The sequence below is a fragment of the Pteropus alecto genome, unplaced genomic scaffold, assembly GCF_000325575.1.
Source record: "Pteropus alecto unplaced genomic scaffold, ASM32557v1 scaffold117, whole genome shotgun sequence".
Classification (NCBI taxonomy): Eukaryota; Metazoa; Chordata; class Mammalia; order Chiroptera; family Pteropodidae; genus Pteropus; species Pteropus alecto.
Window position 1 is genome coordinate 2,063,691 of NW_006440642.1, and position 19,042 is coordinate 2,082,732.

Consider the following 19,042-nt stretch of genomic DNA (forward strand, 5'->3'; position numbering starts at 1 on the left):
CCACAGAGCCTAGCCAGCAGTCACTGATCGAATCTGCCCACTACTCACAATCTTTGTCCCCTGGGGCTTTGGCGTCCCCGTGGCTGGTGTCAGAAGCTGTTTGGCTACGGCCTCCCGCTGGGTCAGGTCCACGGCACTCAAGGCTGTGCGACTGCCATCCTCGTTGATGACCATGGAAGCTCCTGGGTGCACATTGGGGCCGTTGATGACTGCTTGCCTCAGTTCCTGAACGTTCCAGGGGGTAACTGGCTGAGGGTAGGTCAGCTTTGTGGCAAAAACCTGAAAACAAGGAGTGGCTATGAAAACTCAGGGTAGGCAGAAAAAGGTTACACTGACTCAAAATCTGACTTTTTCTCCAAGAACTGCAGGTGCTGTGTTAGCCAAAAAGGTCCTTCAGGGAGTAAAGCAACATCTTGCCTGTCTTTTCCACAGAGCCATTTTTCCATATTTGTGGTCTTAAGGGAACAGAGATTGGGCCTTCCTTTCCCGCAGAGTCTGACTGAAGAGAATGATCTGCATATTGCAGTTTACACATTAAAATTTTTTTAACTTACTCTAAAACTTCCTCATTTTCTCATTTCTTTATATTCCAATATAAAGAAAAAAGAACACAGAATGGGATGCTAGCTTGAGAGAGGTGGCAAATGCCTGCCCTCAAGTACCACCACATCGCCTTCTACTCCAACAGACATTACTAACTGATCATGACCCCTGCCCTGAACCCACACATGGCTTCAGAATCTCTTTACTCAGCAGTTACGGCAGCCACTACAATCAAGGTGGCATCTGAGATGAAAATTCACATAACCATACCAGAGACTCTGGGGAGTCCTATGCAAAGGACCTTGTTTAACTGTCCAGTTCTCTGCTCCAACAGCACTTTGTGAGAGACCTTCTCCAACACCTCATCCTCTGCTCCTTTCCCTGTAGCCTGTTCTACTTTTGCTGACGCGCTGACTACCACCTGACAGTGTTTACATTTGACAGTGTATTTGTTTATGTGTCTCCGCCATTGGAACATTAGCTTCACAGGGGATACGTTAGTCTGTGTGGTTCACTGCTGAGTCTCTAGCTTATTCTGCAAACTTATTTCGCCTGCTTTGCTCCCATAACACCTCTCCACAGGGCCTTAGGGGTAGGACGTACCACACGGGACCAAGAGGACCATTTCACATGCTCTGCTCCTCATGGCCATCCACTGAGTAACAACTCCCTGCCACCGTGGCCCTGAGACCTGAGCAGGTTGGAGAGGGGCTGGGGGTTAACTCCCGAGTCTCTGTCAGGGAACAAGCCATTACCAAACAAATGAACCCAGATCCAAGAAAGAGATCCAAGAAAGTACCTCTGAAAGTGGAAAGCGGAGGCAGCACTAAAGGTCTCTCCCAAAGCTAGGGACACTCTAGGCACCAGGAGGCCAAAGCCAATGGGGTAGCCCCTGCCCTCTGTCCAGAGAAAGCAACAAACAGCTCATAGACCCCTCCTCTCAGGGCCTCGGACTCAGGAATGGTGCCACTGGGCTTCACAATGCCTTTCCCTGCCACTGACCCAGCTTCCGGATGCAAAGACCTACGGTTTCCAGGAGGTGGTAGGCACAAGACTGACTGTTCTGACTCTTGTCCTCTCGTTCGTTATGCACTCGCCCAGGAAGCCCAAGTGTGCCCGAGAGATGAAGCAGTGCGTACACATGAGGCCATCAGAACAGCTGAGCTCTGCTCATTACCAGCACTCCCCCGAGAGCAGCAGAAGGGGCAAAGCATGAGGAAATGAGACTCTCCACAGAGGGAATTAAACCATCTTCATATTACTGACCTCAAGGCCCATTAAGGAACAACTGCTAATGAGCCCCACAGCTCGAGCTGGTGGGGAAGTGAAAAAAGAAGGTTGGCTCCCCAAGGAAACACTAATGGGTAGATGGGGCTAACTGCTTACCCAAGGACACACGCCTCCTCTCTGGGGCCCACACTCTCTCTCCCTGGCAACCAACATTCCTGACTCCTGAAGCCAGGAGAGTACAAGGGATGGAAATCCCCCTTACCCCCAGACTCATCTCTGTCATGCAGCCCATTTGACTAAGAAGATTTAAAGATTGGTCCAAGACAGGCAGAAGAAAGATATGTGGGCGGAGACACGGAACACCCTACAGTCAGCTCCCTGGTGGCCCAGGAAGTAGGTCTTCCTCCAGGCAGGTGTGAGAGCCGGCAAGGAGAGCAATGCCATCACACAGCCTCACATACCCTCCAAATGACCTGTCCAGGAAGAGGAAAAAGCTGTCCCCATCCCAGTCACCACGATCTGCCACACACTTCCCTAGCTCTTTTAGACACTCCCATCGGCCGCCCAAGGGTAGCAGGTGAGGCCCCTCCATACACACCATGGGGATTCCAATCTCGTTGGTGTTGATGTACAGGTCTGGGCAGATGACCGAGCGAGCTGCATAGTCTACTCGCTTCCCCATCATGTGCTTTCGGAACAAGCCGTCCTTCTTCTCTAAGGTCTTCACAGGGAAACAAATCAACACAAAGTATTAAAAAAACTCAAATATGTTTATTATTTTCTTCTTTCAATACAAAGATGTTTATTACATAACTCTTTCGGCTATCAATGAAGATCCAACTTACTGCTCACCTGTCTAATGCCAGGGTACTTTTCCATCATTAATTTGTCCATCTCGCTATCAAATACAATATTGACGTGGCTCTGAAGGCGAATCCAAATGTTGTATAGTTTGTCTGTGAGGGACTGGCCTGGAAGCATACTCAAAAAGGATCGGTCCATAGTAACTGAAGAGTCTTTTTCCTGGCAAAACATAACCAAGAAAACAGGCATGACGGAAAAACCTCAAAAAAAGCCAGGCTTGGTTTTATTTCCCTTTTTACTCTAGTTCTGACAAATGATGAGCTCTGGAGTGTGCCTTTATGTCTTTTGAAACTGCTAGATCTGTGGTAAAAGTGCTAATAGATCCATCTTGTCAGTATGTATCAACAAAATATCAATCAGCCCCATTACATATTTACCAGACTGTCTCTTTCTGGTAGTAAAATGAACTCGAATTTATAAGCAGTCTGCTTTCTTTTCGTTTAAACCAACACACATTTATCATTTCAGTTTCTGTGTGTCAGGAATCTGGGCACAGCTTCTCTGGCTTCTCTGCTTCTGAGTGTCTCCCGGGCTGTGATGAAGGAGCCAGCCAGTGCTGGGCTCTCAACTGAAGGTTCGCTGGGGAAAGACCCACCTCTAAGCTGACAAGGTCGTGGGCAGGATTTAGTTCCTTAAAGGCTGCCAGACTGAGAGCTAACAGTTCCTAACTGGCTTCAATTATTTGCCACATGAGCTTCTCCAACATGGTAGCCTGATTCATCAAACTGCTAGCAACCGTTGCTAAAGCCCCTTAATATCTAATTTTGAAGGCAACCCAAGAAATTCTTTCTACATCCACACTCTTTTTATGAAGCTCTCTTATCCTGGGAGTTAACAGATTCTCATAGAGTTTCAGCTTTATTTACAGTTTTGGAAAAGCTTGATCCTTTCAAAGCACTTACACAAATGCAGGTGGAAAATTTCCTAAAAGGAAAAAATGTTTGCCATATGATTTTGTATGTCATCAATTAAGATGTGGGTCCCCAACTGGGATATGTCAAGTGACTGGCTGATCCCCAAGCCTCATTGGAATATTTAACCAATCCTTTTCTGTCCCTGGCTTTGCCTCCTCCTCTTCTCCAGTACCTTCCCAGAAGACAGGCCTGAGGCCTTAAGCTGCCTTAGAGCACCACCTATTGATACTATCTGGCCACCAACTGGCCCCATCTGGCAGGGTATGACACAAGAGATAGACAGATGGTCCCATGACCCCCAGCGTGGGTCAGATGAGAGAAGAAACCTGCCAGAGTGTTGGGAGCTGAAGGCGGTGGCGGGAGTTTGTGTGTGGGGGGCGGGGGAGAATGTCATGGAACCCACTAGCGATGAGTTAGGCTTATCCTCACCTGGGGGAATAGAGGGTCATCTTTAGTCATAGAAAGAAGAGACAGATTTTCTGCTCTGGCTGAAGGAGGCTCACAGGGAGAGATGGTCACCTTTTGATGACAGGGGCCCTGTCAACCTAACTCACTGCTATGGCATTACCTAACTCAGGGCCACGTGATTACTTATGAAATGAGTAAGACTGTCTCACTAGGCATCCTCAGTGCCTAGAACAGCACCTGGCCCATGCCAGGTGCTCCCCAATGGAATGTGGGGAGCAAGTTGGGGAAGAAATAAGAACATGTCCTATTAATCGATGGAAAGAGGGCACTGTGGCTTTAGGTAGCAAAGACCTTCCAGAGAGAATACTGTTTATTTCTGTAGAGACTCAGCTTTTTTTTTTTTTTAATAAGACAAAGGCCTACCTTATTTTTAAGGGACAACAAAATAAAATTCTTATCTTTGATCATTTGACCTGGCCATCCAATGGCTTTCTTCCCTAAACTAGACTAGGACCTGCAGATGGCAGATTTTCTCATATTGAGGATTTTTTTAAAGCATACGTACACCAGCAAACCAGAAAACTTAAGCAAAACCAAAGACAACCCCAAACAGAAAGGCTGGGTAACCCAGAGTGAGGACAAACAGTGCTGCCACCTGCTGATGGGCCTGGGTCATAGCAGGACTGTCCCAGCAGCTAGAAGGGAGCCTGAAAGCCCTTCCTATTTGCATCCAGAGAGCATCTCAGAGCTGGGAAGGACCTTAGTGATCTCAGCAACCCTTCTGAGCACCTGATTCATCTTTATAACCCAGGCGCTCGAGGAATGTTTGCTGAAATGGGAAACATAAATTCAGCTCCACCATTTACTGAGGAGGAAGCTGAGGCCTCAAACCTAACAGTCCTATTCTGGGAAATTCCTAGACTCCACAACCCTGCCTTCCTGACCCCTATGTTGGAGATCTTAATAAGCCCCAAACAAAGCTGGGTGACTCAAGATCGAGTACTATAACCCAAGGGAAGCAAACTCTTCCTTCTAGAGCTGCCAAGGGCAGGTGGCCCAGAACAGCCTAAGTGTAAAATCTCACCACAAACCATACCCATGTTATAGTAGAAATGGGTCCAATTAAAGCAACTCAACCAAAGTCACTGGGACAGAACCCAGACCTTTCCATGCTTTCCTCCTGACATTACCTATGTTTTCCCCAACCGACAGTCCACACACAGCTGTACACAATCCCAACCAGCGACTCCAGATACCCAGTGTCCACGCCCACTGCAGGGAGTTAGAACTAAGTGTGTATGCTTATGACATCAGCTCTGAAATTAAAGCAACTCAACCAAAGTCACTGGGGCAGAACCCAGACCTTTCCATGCTTTCCTCCTGACATTACCTATGTTTTCCCCAACCGACAGTCCACACACAGCTGTACACAATCCCAACCAGCGTCTCCAGATACCCAGTGTCCACGCCCACTGCAGGGAGTTAGAACTAAGTGTGTATGCTTATGACATCAGCTCCAAGGCAGCCCTGACCTCATCTTTGGCAGGTGCTGCCACCTCACATGGCAGCTCCTGTTCTTGAGCCATCAACGCCAGAAGCTTTCGGATCAGAACCATGTCCTTCATGACAGCCTGCAAGTTCACCGTCTGGCCATTGGTAAACATCTGGTCCCCCAGGCGATTGACAGGGCGATATCTGCAGGGGGACACATGGAACCAGTGAATGTTTAGCGTGGGGGGTCATGTTCTTCAGCCTCTCACCCACCCCCACTATAAGCAATTCACACCCCACCACACTCGAGACAACCAACATTCCTACTGCGTTGAGGAAAATACTGCCACACCTGCAACCTGGAAGCAAAAGTGCTGCTCTATTTCTCGGTGCCCTTCACCCTTCCATCCTCTCCCAGCGGTCATCATTCGATTACTCAATACATCTTTTATGGGTGAAATAAAGTCAATTAAAGGGCATTACCTTGAGGGAGGCACCACTAAGAAATCCAGAAAGAACATACTGGGGCTGAAACTAGACTCCATGCCAACATCTTCCAGTCCCGAAAAAAGGAAATTCAGAAAGAATCCTGTGTTTGAAACGAAACAAAAAGATCATTTAAATCTATTAGGGCACAGATGGCTGAAACATTTTATTAGGTAAAGGGAAAAAAGTAAACGAGAATATAGGATGATACGTAATAAAATCACTTTTGATATAAATGAGCAAAAAATAGCCTCTGGGTGTTGACAGCCTACACACAGATTAAAGGACGGTTTAGGGATGAGTACCACAGGGACGACAGTGCTTAGCCCAGGGACTGAGATGGGCAGACAAGGGGAACAAAAACCTTCACTTGTTGCTTATTATCCTCCTGGACTATCAGACTTACACACACACACACACAAATTATTTTGGTATTTATAAAAAATATATTTGAAATATGGAAAGAAAAAAAATCAAACTAAAAAAAGCCTTCTTAAAAACAAAACAAAAACTTTTTACAACAATGCTACCAAGAAGGGATCTTCTGTGGATTCAAAGGTATTATTTTAAGTATCTGATGACCACAAACAAAACACACACACACACACACGCACACTACAGACAAAGAATAAAATGTGTTAGCGCCTGCCACAGGAACGATCACACTACATTGAGTGCCCTTTTTCTCCTTGACATCACTTATCCCTTTAGCAATATTTTCATTTTTTAAGTGCTTATCCTTACACATGGTCACTTCCAGTGTTCTCAAATACAATCTCAGAGGGTGGGTGACGTGAAGGCTTGAAGATAACTGCATAAGTTTTGTTATACACTCAAAAGGAAATGGAAGATTTTCCTTTTCGTAGGGAATTAAAATATATAAAAATACCAATAAGAAAAGACTTATTTAATGAGTTAATTTTTTGATTCATAGAATGAATTCCCATAGAAACTTTTAAAAATAAAAACCTTTTATTTACGGGCATTGAAAATAAGGTGTATTACACTGAACCTTCTAGAAATATGTCAAAAACTGTATTAAGCAGCTGTCATTTAATGACCAAGCTCAGTTACAACAATCATCAAATTCATGGTTCGAGGTACAAGACCATTCTATAATGTATCAGTGAAGGCTGAAGCCTGCTCTGAACCTATGAATTAATTTTAGCAGAGATCTATAATAATTACAACTTTGAAAAAATAAAAATACGGCACGATAAATGAATCCGGGAAGTTAAGTTAAAGCAAGGAGAAGATAACGGGCTATTTCTTTAGGCTGGTACAGCACCTTCATTCTTCCAGAGGGCACTAAGATGGTCTCGTGCGCTGGTGGGTGTTAGGTAGCCTCGTTTTCCCATCTGAGCTTCCTCAATTCCTAGAGCCGAGGAGGGGAATCAAAGCATAATACAATTACAGGTACTCCTTTGTAATAGGATTTAGCAATTCTTTCTCCCCACCCTGCCAAGCGTGCAATTTAACCACAAAAATCAAACTCTAGGACAGCATATTCTCAGCTCTATTTTCCCCCATAATCTAATATCTAAAGTAATGAAAACAATATAACTATGTATAAAATCAACAGAGCAAAAGAAAAAATCATCCACCATTCTATTACATTATATCACTTATATCACTTTTACATATTCTTTTCCAGTCCTTCGGTTTCAAGTGTTTTAGATAGGTGTCATCTTAACTGTGGATCTACTTTGTATACGACTTTGCTCATTTAGTGTCTTCTTATGAGCATTTCCTCATGTTACCACATAGCTTTTGCCTGACCATCATTTTTAATGGCTGCATAATATTCTGCTGAAGAGGATGTTTTCCTAAGTGGTTTAACCATACCCTTATAGTTGGATATGTAAGTTGATTCAGGTTTTTACTGTTATAAGTAACATTATAATAAATAACTTTATGCACATGGCTTTTTTGCCAGAAATGTTCACAGAAAGAGAATTATAGATGAGTATGAGTATTTTTATGGGTAAATGTATATTTAATTTCTTCTTACATATATCATGCTGAGGTGTGAGGAGCAGATTGATTTTGGTTCCTCAGATCAAGCAAGATCCCTCCGGGATACTCTCAGTTATACCCAGGCTAACTCAGAATATCAGATCTGGGGCTGCCACTCAGGTCGGGCTCCAGGCATTCAGATGGTTAACAAAGATATAAGTAATGTGATCCTCTGAGTTCAAAACTATCAACTTCAGTGGGTGGCTCCATAGTGTAACAGTTAGCGCATTTGCTTTACATGCAGGAAGTCCTGGGTTCACGCCCCAGGTGGAGCCATGGACCATACCCCGGGTGCGCCAGGCCCCAGGTGTGTGCTGCGAGCTTGTGGGGGGAGACTCCCTGCCTTCAGAGATCCAGTTCTTAAAAAAAGGGAGACAGCAACATCCATAGGTCAGGGGTAGAAGTGGAGGGTGGGGGGAATTAAAGAAGGGGGAAAAAAAAGCAAAAAAAACAAACAAACAAACAAAAAAACTATCAACTTCAGGACTACATTCACAAATATTAAATATTGCTCAGTTTTCCCTTTTTATATACTTATCAGGGCAAGAACACCGTCGTGTCTATGTTCACAGCACCAGACACAGTATCTAGTACACTGTGTCAGATAAAAAGTCACTGCCTTGAATATGAATGTTCAAAATATCTTAAGATAATCTATACTTAAAAATCTCACTCTTTTGCCTTTTTCCATAGTTTTAAAATCCAGCTTTATTCCACCTCTAATTCTCCAATTAGTTTCTTTACCATCTGCGGAGATTGTTATCACAAGTTCTTAGAGAAATCTGTAACTTAGATAACAATTAATAGATATGCCATAATTTAGTTAATTATTCTCTTATAAACAGGCATTTAAGTTATTTCCAATTTTAAACTATTTAAACAATACTGTGGGTATGTCTAATTCTTAGGATAAAGTCATGGAAGCAGAATTGCTAGGTCAAGGAATCTACACATTTAACAACTGGATTCCTAATAACGCAAAACTTTTCAACCAGTTAATGCAATTGAAGGAAGTGTGGGTATACAATGAAAAAAGGCTCTGACCATTAGGGATAATCACAGTATTGTATGTTCAGTGGGAAAAAAAGACCCCATTAACCTAAAGAACAATTTTGTGGGCATTTCTGGAAACAACTATCTGAACTTCCTTTCGTACCGAATAGGCTTGAAGGGCTGAGGAAGATCAGCTAAATCTGGTGGTGCTCTCCAGCTGCCGTCTCAGAGCTGTCAGTACATGAAGTGCCTCCACCACGGTTTAACCTCCATGAAGGCAGACTGGGGTTGTTCAATCACAAGATCTGAGTCAGAAGTGACCTGCAGGAAGCTACCGCCTCGCGTGGGCCGCACCCCTAACAAGTCACTTTCACAGTCTACAAAAAATGAAATCCGCCTAGATGGGAGTTCAGAACATCCCTAAAGTGTGTTTCATTCAGCTCTAAGAGCTGTCATGAGAAAAAGGGGGTCGGGAGGTCAAATAACTTGGAGAAGACTGGATCACACTTGGCGGAGTGTCTTGGCTATAAGAATTCTCATTTAAAAATGTTAGTGTGCACTATGGGGCTCAAGGAGCACTCTGGAGCATTTGTAGCATTTCACGAGCTATGGCTCTCCTTGTGGGATGAGTTGTTAGTGGAGACCACGGAGGCACAGTCACTGCTTGGCTCCCTTTGGTACCAGGAATGTGGCCAGACCCTTGTTCAGAATGCTCACCTACCTCCACATCACCTGCTCCCTAGAGTTACTGACCTGTGACTCTTGCAGCCTCCTCTGAGAATGGAGGCCACATGGCCAGGCCTCTACCTTGGCACTGTGCTCAGCCACAAGTGTGTTCTTAGCACATGGCTGAATGCCCAAAAAGTAAACGTTTGTTAACCCAATCCTAGAGCCATAGAAGACTACTGTTGACTTGATTCTAATGCACGGACATTTGGCTGGCATCATCATCATATTCCCAGAGCTGCAGTGAGCGATTACTTCAAAGAATGGATTTGACAAAAGCATTGAAAGGTTACTTAACTGCTAAATATTAGCCCCAAAGAAACAGTTATCTTCTAGAAATCTGATCATCTTTGTTCTCAATCTGTGAACATTTTCTAAGGCATCGTAAGGGATAGAGCAACAGTTCCCAACCTCAAAAATCATTTTAAGGACTATTTACAGGTAAGTGCAGGAAAATCCACCCTGTGGTCAACTGCAAACTGTTAAAATTAAATAGGCTTTTAAGTGCAGTGTGGTATCCTGGATTAGATTCTGGAACATTAAAAGTATGTTACTGGAAAAACTGGAATACTCAAACACAATTTGTAATTCCATTAATAGTAGTGTACCAATGTTAATTTCTTAGTTTTGACAAATGCACCATGGTGATCTAAAATGTTACATTAGGGCAAAGTGAGTAAAGAGCATACAGGAAACTTATTTGATTTTATTAACCAATGTCACCTCAACAATTTTAATTAAAAAAATATATATGTAGATGGGAATTCTCTGTGCTACCTTTGCAATCCTTCTATAAGTCTGAAACTAGTCTAAAATAAAAGGCTTTTTCAAAAGTAATAAACAAGTTTGTTAGTGCTGTGGTCTGAATGTTTGTGTCTCCCATGTTTCATGTGTTGAAATCCTAACCTCCAAGCTGATAGTGTTGGGAGGGTGGGGCCTCTGGGAGGTGGTTAGGTCATGAGGCTAGAACTCTCTTGCCCCTTTCTGTGAGGTAATAGGGAGAAGTCAGCTATCAATGAGGAAATGGGCCCTCACCAGACACTGAATTTGCCAGCACCCCAATCTTAGATTTCCCAGCCTCTGGAACAGTGACAAATAAATGTATGTTATTTATAAGCCACCCCAGTCTACGGTATTTTTTGCAAAAGCAGCCCAAACAGACTAAGACAGTTATTTACTCCACGCCTTGCCAGAGTCCTCAGTATAAAAGACAGACTATGCTTCTCGAGGAGAATTTACTTTTCTGCCTCTTTCACCTTCTCAAGCTCTGGCATAAAGTTTAGTAACAATACGCTATGGATTTTCACTCATGAAATTTCCTAAACTTTGGGCAAGAGGTTTCGTTATTGCTACTAAATAGAGTTAGAAACTGAGGCTCCAAAAAGTGACCTTCTCTAATAAGGCTAGTTAACTGCTAGACCCACTCAGAATAAGTAGCAGAGTAAGGTGTCAATCACAGGTCATGCTTTTCCCATCCTGGCACATTGACTATTCAATAAAAATGAATAGTTTACATCTACAGAGCACATACTACATAGCAGGTACTGGTCTTAGTACTTCAAATGGAACACCTTATTTAATCTTCACCACTTAAAAAAAAAAAAAATTAAACAAACTGACTACTACAAAAACAAAAAATCAGGAGTACTAAGCCAGTCTGTCATTTTTTTTCCTCAAGTATCCCAAGGGTAGAACAGAGCTGAGGAAGACACTCTACCCCAGGAATTTAGTGGACAACCAGGAGCAGCCTGTAGGAGATGCTGATGTTCTTTGATCATAGTTCTTTCAAATTCACCTACATTTTACTTCAAAATAAATCCACACTGGTTTGACAAGAAAATGGTTCTAAATATTTGCCAAGCATATTACTTACCTTTTTCTTTCAAAATCTTTCAGAAAACCACCACCTGAAGCAAAAGTCACCTTGTTCAGCCCACAGGGCACTATCTCATAATGCAGCCCAGCTCATTAGCTGTGAGAGGCCAGGGCTGGGCACCCTCACCAGAATCCCCTCTAGTCCTAAAAGGCCTGGACACAGATCTGTTGCTGGCCCACCACAAGCATGCAACTGAGAAACAGGGCACAGAGGACCAGGTATTCCCAAGGTTTGAGAAATCTGATGACCATGCATGCATGGGAAACATGGCTGAGGGCCTCCCAGCGCTTGCTTACCTAGGGGCTCTGTGTCCTTCTGGCCAGCCTTCTTGTGCACCATGGCTGGATACGTGATTGTCAGTTTGCTGTTATGCTCCTTTCGGACAACTGACCGCCCAGTCCTAGACATGAGGACAGTTGTGATTGAGAAGAGAAAAACCCAATAGGACATTAACAGCTATGAGTGACTGGCCAGAGGCTTTCACCTCAGGAAAGGGAAAGACAAGAGCCCCAATACTCACTTGCAGTGGGGACATCGCTTAGCAGTCATATGTGCCTTCCAGAAGTAAGTAATGAGATTGCTCTTGCTCTCACAGACATTTTTCACCTGTTTAAAAACGGCAAAGAATCTCGGAATGCCATTTGAAGAGAATCCGGTAGGTATTCATTTAGTGGTTTTCACTTTTTTTGAAAAATCAGAGGAAGTCACCTCCTTTCTCAACAAAATGTCCCACAGAACCCTAATATAGCCAGGCTCTGCCAACTACTAAGAAACTTCTTAAGTTTCCTCATTCATAATATGGGAAGAAGAATAGTAACCACTTTACCAAGATATTACTAAGATAAAGAGATTATGAATGCACTAAGGGGACTTGGAACAAAGTAACTACTCGATAAATGCTAGTTACTTTTACTTTACTTTACAACCAACCTCTCTAGATGCAGTGGGAGTTCCCTCCCTGCTGCCTCCCCCAGATGTACCTCAAGGTTCTGAGAAAGGTACATCCACAGTTAAGCTACATGAGTGGTTTTGGGCCTGGCTGCAAATGAAACCCACTTGGGAGCTTTTGTAACTTCCACTTGGGCCAACCCTAGACCATTTAAATTGGAACCCCTGGTGTAAAACTTGGGCACAGGGGGAATCAGATTTCAGATTAGTCCTGTAGGTTGATTCTCTACATCACTGATTCACTGAACAAGTTAACACTTACAGAGGTGCTATAGGGGAATAGGGAGGCAGCGGTGGTTTATACTGTTAAAGAGAAAGGGGAAGAAGACATGGACCTTATTCTCAAAGTGAAACTGTAAGCCAGAGCCTTGCTGGACACTACCTAATTTCATCCAATCTTCTCATCAGTCCTGTGGGCAGGCTTCGAAGATGAGAAAATGGTGTCTCAGGGACAGTTATGCAACTTGCAAGGTCACAGGCCTCATAAGAGGCAGAGGCAGGATTCAAACCCTACCAGGTCAACTTTGGGAAGCCAAAAGTATGCATGAATGACAGTGCTAAAAACCGAGTTTTCTGAGAAAAAGAGAGCCAGGATAACTCACATGTGCACCCTGGGATCCCAGGAGGTTGTTCTGTACAATTTTGGTTGTATATCGTTCTAACTCTTCCTGAATTTCAAAGGCAGTAGGGTCAGAGTTTTCTTCCAGAAACTGAAAAACAAAGCAGAAAAACCATATTATCAAAGTAAAGCAAGCAAAGGATTAGCAGCACCACGGGCCAGCCTCGCTAAGGCGGCAGAATTTAGTTTGAGGGGAGAGAAAGAAATCTCATGGCTGCGATGCTGCATTCTCAAAGCAGTGAAGCTGTTAACTTAAAACTGAAAAGAATCAAGGAATTTTGAACTTCTCATTTTGGAGGCCTCAAATGATGAAGGGGATAGAAATCAGAGCCTAGAGCAAGTACAAGGATAGGAATTTAACAGGATGCTTTCCCTCCCAGAACGACACCACAAGCCCTCGAATAGAACACCTGCATTCCAGTCACCCAGCAGTCCCACAAGTCATCACCTTTGACCCTGGACTGCGATGGTCCCAGGCACCAAGCACATGACATAAGCAATAAGAAGCCTCTTTGGAGGAAGGCAGCAGTGCCCTAGGCCTCGAATTATTCTTACAAAGAATTTTTTACATACAATGATAAACCGTCAAAAATAAGCACACGAGGTCAGAGGAGCGTTTCTGGGGACATAGACAATATCTTGACATTGAAGGTGAGTACATGGGTGATAGTTACTTTTGTAACTATTTGTTAGATTGTTATGTATGATTAATGCATTTCTGTGGGTGTATTTTACAAAAAAAAATTTCTTAAGATAGGTATCACGAATAATTTTATGCCAATAATTTTGAAATTTTAAATGAAATGGAAAAATCCCTAGAAAAATATAGCTTACTCTGAGTAAAGGTTTAAGAAAATCAATCTGTCTCTGTCTCTGTCTCGTCTCTGTCTCTGTCTGTCTGTCTGTCTCTCTCTCTCTCTCTCTCTCTCTCTCTCTCTCTCTCTGTCTCTTTTGGACAAGTTTGATTTTGGGTTAACTTTTTAGTTCCATTCCCTGGAAATCTGATAACGGTGGAAATATCAATTGTGTTATTAGGCAGCACTGCTGATGGTAAAAGTGACCTCTACTGGCTAGACTGCATCTGAACTTGGAAGACTACGAATAAACCACAACCACCTAGTGGGAAACCACACTCTGGGCTTTGCTGATGCTAAAGAGGCATGTCCTTGAGGGTCTCCGGGAGCTGGGGCCACAGAACTGTCACAAAAGAAACTGACTCCTATCCAAGGCATAGGCCTCTATTAGTGTGGCTCTCATGTCCACTGGTATACTCCATTCTTTTGCTCTTGAATAGTCAGTCAGCCACTTGGAGAGTCAAAGACTAGCCCCTTGCCAGCTATGAGGACACCCACTAAAGGGAAAGTATCTGGTAGCACCCTGCTGGTGTACTGTCTCCCATCTTACCTGGACACTTTTAGAGCACTTAAAGAAAGAGAACTCCCTAACTCGTTTCACGAGGCCAACATAATTTAGATAACAAAATTCAAAAGAACAATATGGGAAAGGAAATTTATAAACCAATGTCACTCATGATCATAGGTGCAAAAATCCTAAGCAAAATCTTAGGAAATCAAATCCAACAACATATCAAAAAGTTAAATTATCAAGAACAAGGAATCCCAGGAATCTAAGGTTAGTTTAACATGAGAAAAGGAACTGAGTAAAGCACCAAGTGATCTGGTTAGAAGAGAAAAGCTACCTGAAACTTTCAGTAAGTTCAGAAAAAATGTTTGTAAAATTCAACATTCAGCTATCTTAGCAAAATAGGAGTAGAAAACAGTTTCCTTCATCTGATAAAAAGACTCTATAAAAGTTCGGCAAATGTTATACTTACTGGTGATATGCTGAACTGTTTCCCTGTTGTTATTCTTTTTTTGATATAATTTATTCTTATATTGACACACTCTCAAATTCACTCACAGAAAAGATGCAAGTACATATAACAAACCTTTTTTCCTTGAACCATTTGAGAGTAAGTTGTTGACCTAATGTCCCATCATGCCCAGATACTTTAGTGAACATTTTCTACAAACAAGAACATTTTCTAATATGATACAATAATCAAAAACCATAAATTAACTCTAATAAGTTACTACTACCTAATCCTCAGATACCATTTAAGTTTTGCCAATTCTCCAATAATGTCCTTTATAGCAAAAGTACCCAGTTCAGAGCCAGCTGTCTCTTTAGTCTCCTTAGTCAAACTTTGAAGACATTAATACTTTGAAGATTAAAGGAGAGTTAAATTTGGGTATGTCTGATGTCTCCTTGTGATCAGATTCAGCTCCTGCATCTTTGGCAGGAAAATCCAGAAGTGATGCTCAATTATTGCATTAGGTGATGTTCGCTTTGCCACTTGAGTAAGGAGGTGACTGCCAGACTTCTCCACCGTGAAGTTATTCTTTCCCTCCTCTTTGTAATTGGTAAAGATTATGTGTGTGGGGGGTAGTACTTTGAAATGTATAAGTAGCCTAATATTTAAATTTTCAGTTCATTTATTTATAGCAGTATGAACGCATAGAATTCATGGGTTTCTACATTATTCAATGGGTTATAATAGTTTACTATCATCATTCATTTTGATGCTCAAACTGTCTTAGATTTGGCCAGTGTGAGCCCTCTAAGCCAGCTACTGTGTCCTTCTGACATATCCCCATCATTCTTTGAGTACCTCCCTGCTCTCTGGCACAATATTCCAGGTTCATCTTGTACTTTCTGCATCAGCTGTAGAATTAGCCACTTATCCAAAGAGCCTTTTTTGTGGTGAATGGTATTTAGACGCCGAGACATAGGCACTGGGTGTGTTCATTGCTACCACTGCTCCAAGACCCTCTCAGGGACAGAACTAGGGAATATATGCGTGCACACACACATCCCTTTCACACTGACACTTTTAACTCCATTCTAACACTACAGGATTAATTCTGGGTCTTCTCTCATTCACGTATTTGTAACTTCCTCCTCTGATAGTGTGAAACCTGGCTGGCATTATCCTTACTATCTGTTCTTATTTGATCAATCCCCTTCCCTGTATTTAACCACTCTCCCATCACTGCCTCTATTCCCCCTCCTCCCCCCCCGTGCATGGCCCCCCCTCACCCGACTTGGGCTCTCATTCCACTCCAGGCCACCCTCTTTGGGACCCTTTCCTCACCCTGTTTGGGCTCTCGTATCTCACACTGGGCTATCCAGCATGGGTACCTTCATACCTGACCTGGACACCTAAATCCCATGCTGAGCCTTTATCCCAAATGAATATTCTCCTCACCCTATTTGAGTTCTGACATTCCACACTGGGCTGCCTGTACATGCACACGCTGTCTCTCCTTGAATGCTTTTCTCATTTTGCTGGAACTCTTTCAACCCACATCAGGCCACACCTCCATGTTGAATCCTATCTGCTCGGCCCATTAAGTGTCTGAAGAGTCTTTAAGACTGAGTTATTCAGGAAAGAGCAGAGGAAAGATGAAAGGTTTCCTTTTCTGAGGAGAAACGAAGAGGAGGATGCATGCTACTCCTTCAACCTCTAGCCACCAAAATTAGGTAAGCAAAAGAAACAAGACATATAAAGATTGGAAAGAAATAAAACTGCTATTATTCACCAGTGATGATTAGGTTGAAAATCTAAGAGAATGTACAGATAAAGTATTAGAATTGATGAGATGCTTTTGCTTGGTTGTTTCATACAAAATTTAATATACAAAAATTTGTAATATTTTGATCTACAAACAGAAAATGAATTTTAAACATTTATAATAACACCAAAAAATCTGAAGCAATTATTAATCACAAAGAAGTAAAAAGCTCTACAATAGAGAGATCTGGTGGTGATCACCATCTTATCCAAATAATCAAAGTAAGCACTATCAACAGAACAATGTGACAGCACCTGCTTCTCGAAATGATGCAATACAAAGTATCCTGAATCATGTAGGTTGTATTCTTACCAAAATGTGAATCTAATGAGGAAATAATGAGACAAATTCAGGATATGAGAAATCCTACGAGACAACTGGACTTGAGTATTCAAAAAAAAGTCAGTATCATGGAAAAGAATTTTCTATGTTTAAAATGCCCTACACATTAAGCAATGCATGAACCTTGAGTGAATCCTGGTGGGGGAGGGGAAGTTCACCAATGGTTAAAATGATTTTTCTATATAGTTTTCATGAACTTTTCTTAAATTATCCTATGGCTTCATGTTTTCACATATAGCTATTGATATCTAGCTATAAGACATAAAGATCAAACATGCTGGTGGCCATTCCTAGGGACTACACACAAATAGCTCTTATTCCCACCATTTCTGCTTGCCTGATTTCCATGACAGCCACTACCCACCTACCCTGTTCAGAATTCTCTCCAGCTCATATACTGCTTGAAGCGCTCCAACTTCCAGCACTCGCAGCTGGCAGAGTAGGAGGTGAATCACAGCCCGGGGGCAAGTCAGCATGTGGCAGTTTAAACAGGAGCCCCGGAGCAACAGGTAGAGCTTCTGAAGAAGGAATAGAAAGCAGGGTATTAGAAAGAGATGTAGTAGCCAGGGTGATTTTCAATATACTTACAATTTTTGTTTTTATGTAGTCAGTTTATTCCCTTAAGAATTCCACTATAGGAGGGGGGAAAGGGGAGGGGAAAAAATAAATAAAATGTTAAAAAGGACTATAGAAAGGACTTCGTGACCTTAAGAACTAGATAAATATTCCTCTACAGAGAAATCATTTTCTCTATGATTTTATTTTAATCCATTAAAATTTGAAATTTACTTTAGGTCTAAAGTGAGGAACTACCTTTATTTAACTAAGTACTGAATACTAAATTTAATATTTAAATAACTTTAAATTTAGGATGTAAATATTAAATTTGAATTTAAATACCTACTATTTAATTAAGACAATTCTCTTTCCTTAATACGATTAACAGCCAAAAATTATGTCCAGGTACACTATCACCTGTATAGCTTAAAACAGACCCTGGGGGCTAGGGTAACTAATGTGTACTGTTGATAATGCACAAGTAGGACTCCAGACAGGAGCTTCATTCATAGCTCACTCTTGGCCCTTTGGGGCTTTGTTCCTCTGGACACCTAGCAGGAGCCTACTAAGTCACCTGAAGAGCTCCAGAAAGCCTGGAGAACTCTAAAGGTTACTCTATTGCCAGGGGCTCCACCTAGACTTCCAAAGGGTGTGAAGCCCCTGAAACGAAGGTGCAGGGAATATATCTGAAAGCTTTCTTCCCCTCATGGGAATAGAATCAAGCTGTGGCTCTCCTCAACTGCAATCAAACTGAAATTCATTTATTTAGGGCTAGAGGCCAAGTTCAATGTGCTGGATTTGACTCCTCAAGGTTTAAAATCTCATGGTAAAGAGCACTTGAACTCAGTGTCTGCAGCTAACCTTCTCAGCCCCATCTTATGCGGAAAGGGGCAGACTCAAAGACCCCCCGCCAGCCCAAGACCCAGGAGGCCCCAAGAAGAACGTACATCGAAGAGGAGAGGGTTGTACACTGTGAGGGGGAGCTCAATATGGCCCAGGTGGCCAGCGCAGTTGCTGAAGTCCTGCACGCAGGTAGAGCACACCTCTCTGGAATCTGCAGGGCCCAGAGCTAAATCATACAAGCCGTTCACCGACGGGTTCCCCAGGCTGTCCAGGTACCGAGGGTTCGTAATAGATTTAACACTCAATTTCCTAAGGAGATAAAAATAAATAAGTAAGTAAGTAAGTAAATAAATAAATAAATAAAATAAGGGAAAATGAAAGTTACCGATCTTCTCAAATGCTTTCTCTTCGGTGCTTACAAGACTGCAGTCAAGTAGAGATAGAGAAGTGGCATGAGAACTACACGAATTGACTAAATATTACACTGGGTTGTATTCAGAGCCTGATATGTTCTGCTAGACTTGGGAACCTGGCTGATCAGCCATACAGC

General features: G+C 42.6%; 1 protein-coding gene across 3 annotated transcripts in view; it reads right to left on the reverse strand.

Annotated features, from left to right (window-relative positions):
* Nucleotides 1-19,042, reverse strand: part of POLR1A (RNA polymerase I subunit A) — an 87,342-nt gene that overhangs the window by 60,053 nt on the left and 8,247 nt on the right. For all 3 annotated transcript variants that reach the window (XM_025050891.1, XM_025050890.1, XM_025050888.1), the window contains exons 2-12: nt 18,597-18,801; nt 17,460-17,609; nt 13,098-13,205; nt 12,068-12,153; nt 11,844-11,947; nt 7,225-7,311; nt 5,934-6,039; nt 5,492-5,654; nt 2,626-2,796; nt 2,372-2,494; nt 49-279 (exon numbers count right to left, since the gene is read on the reverse strand). In XM_025050891.1, the coding sequence (XP_024906659.1) occupies nt 49-279; nt 2,372-2,494; nt 2,626-2,796; nt 5,492-5,654; nt 5,934-6,039; nt 7,225-7,311; nt 11,844-11,947; nt 12,068-12,153; nt 13,098-13,205; nt 17,460-17,609; nt 18,597-18,801 (1,534 nt within the window). The remainder of the gene's footprint in view (nt 1-48; nt 280-2,371; nt 2,495-2,625; nt 2,797-5,491; nt 5,655-5,933; nt 6,040-7,224; nt 7,312-11,843; nt 11,948-12,067; nt 12,154-13,097; nt 13,206-17,459; nt 17,610-18,596; nt 18,802-19,042) is intronic.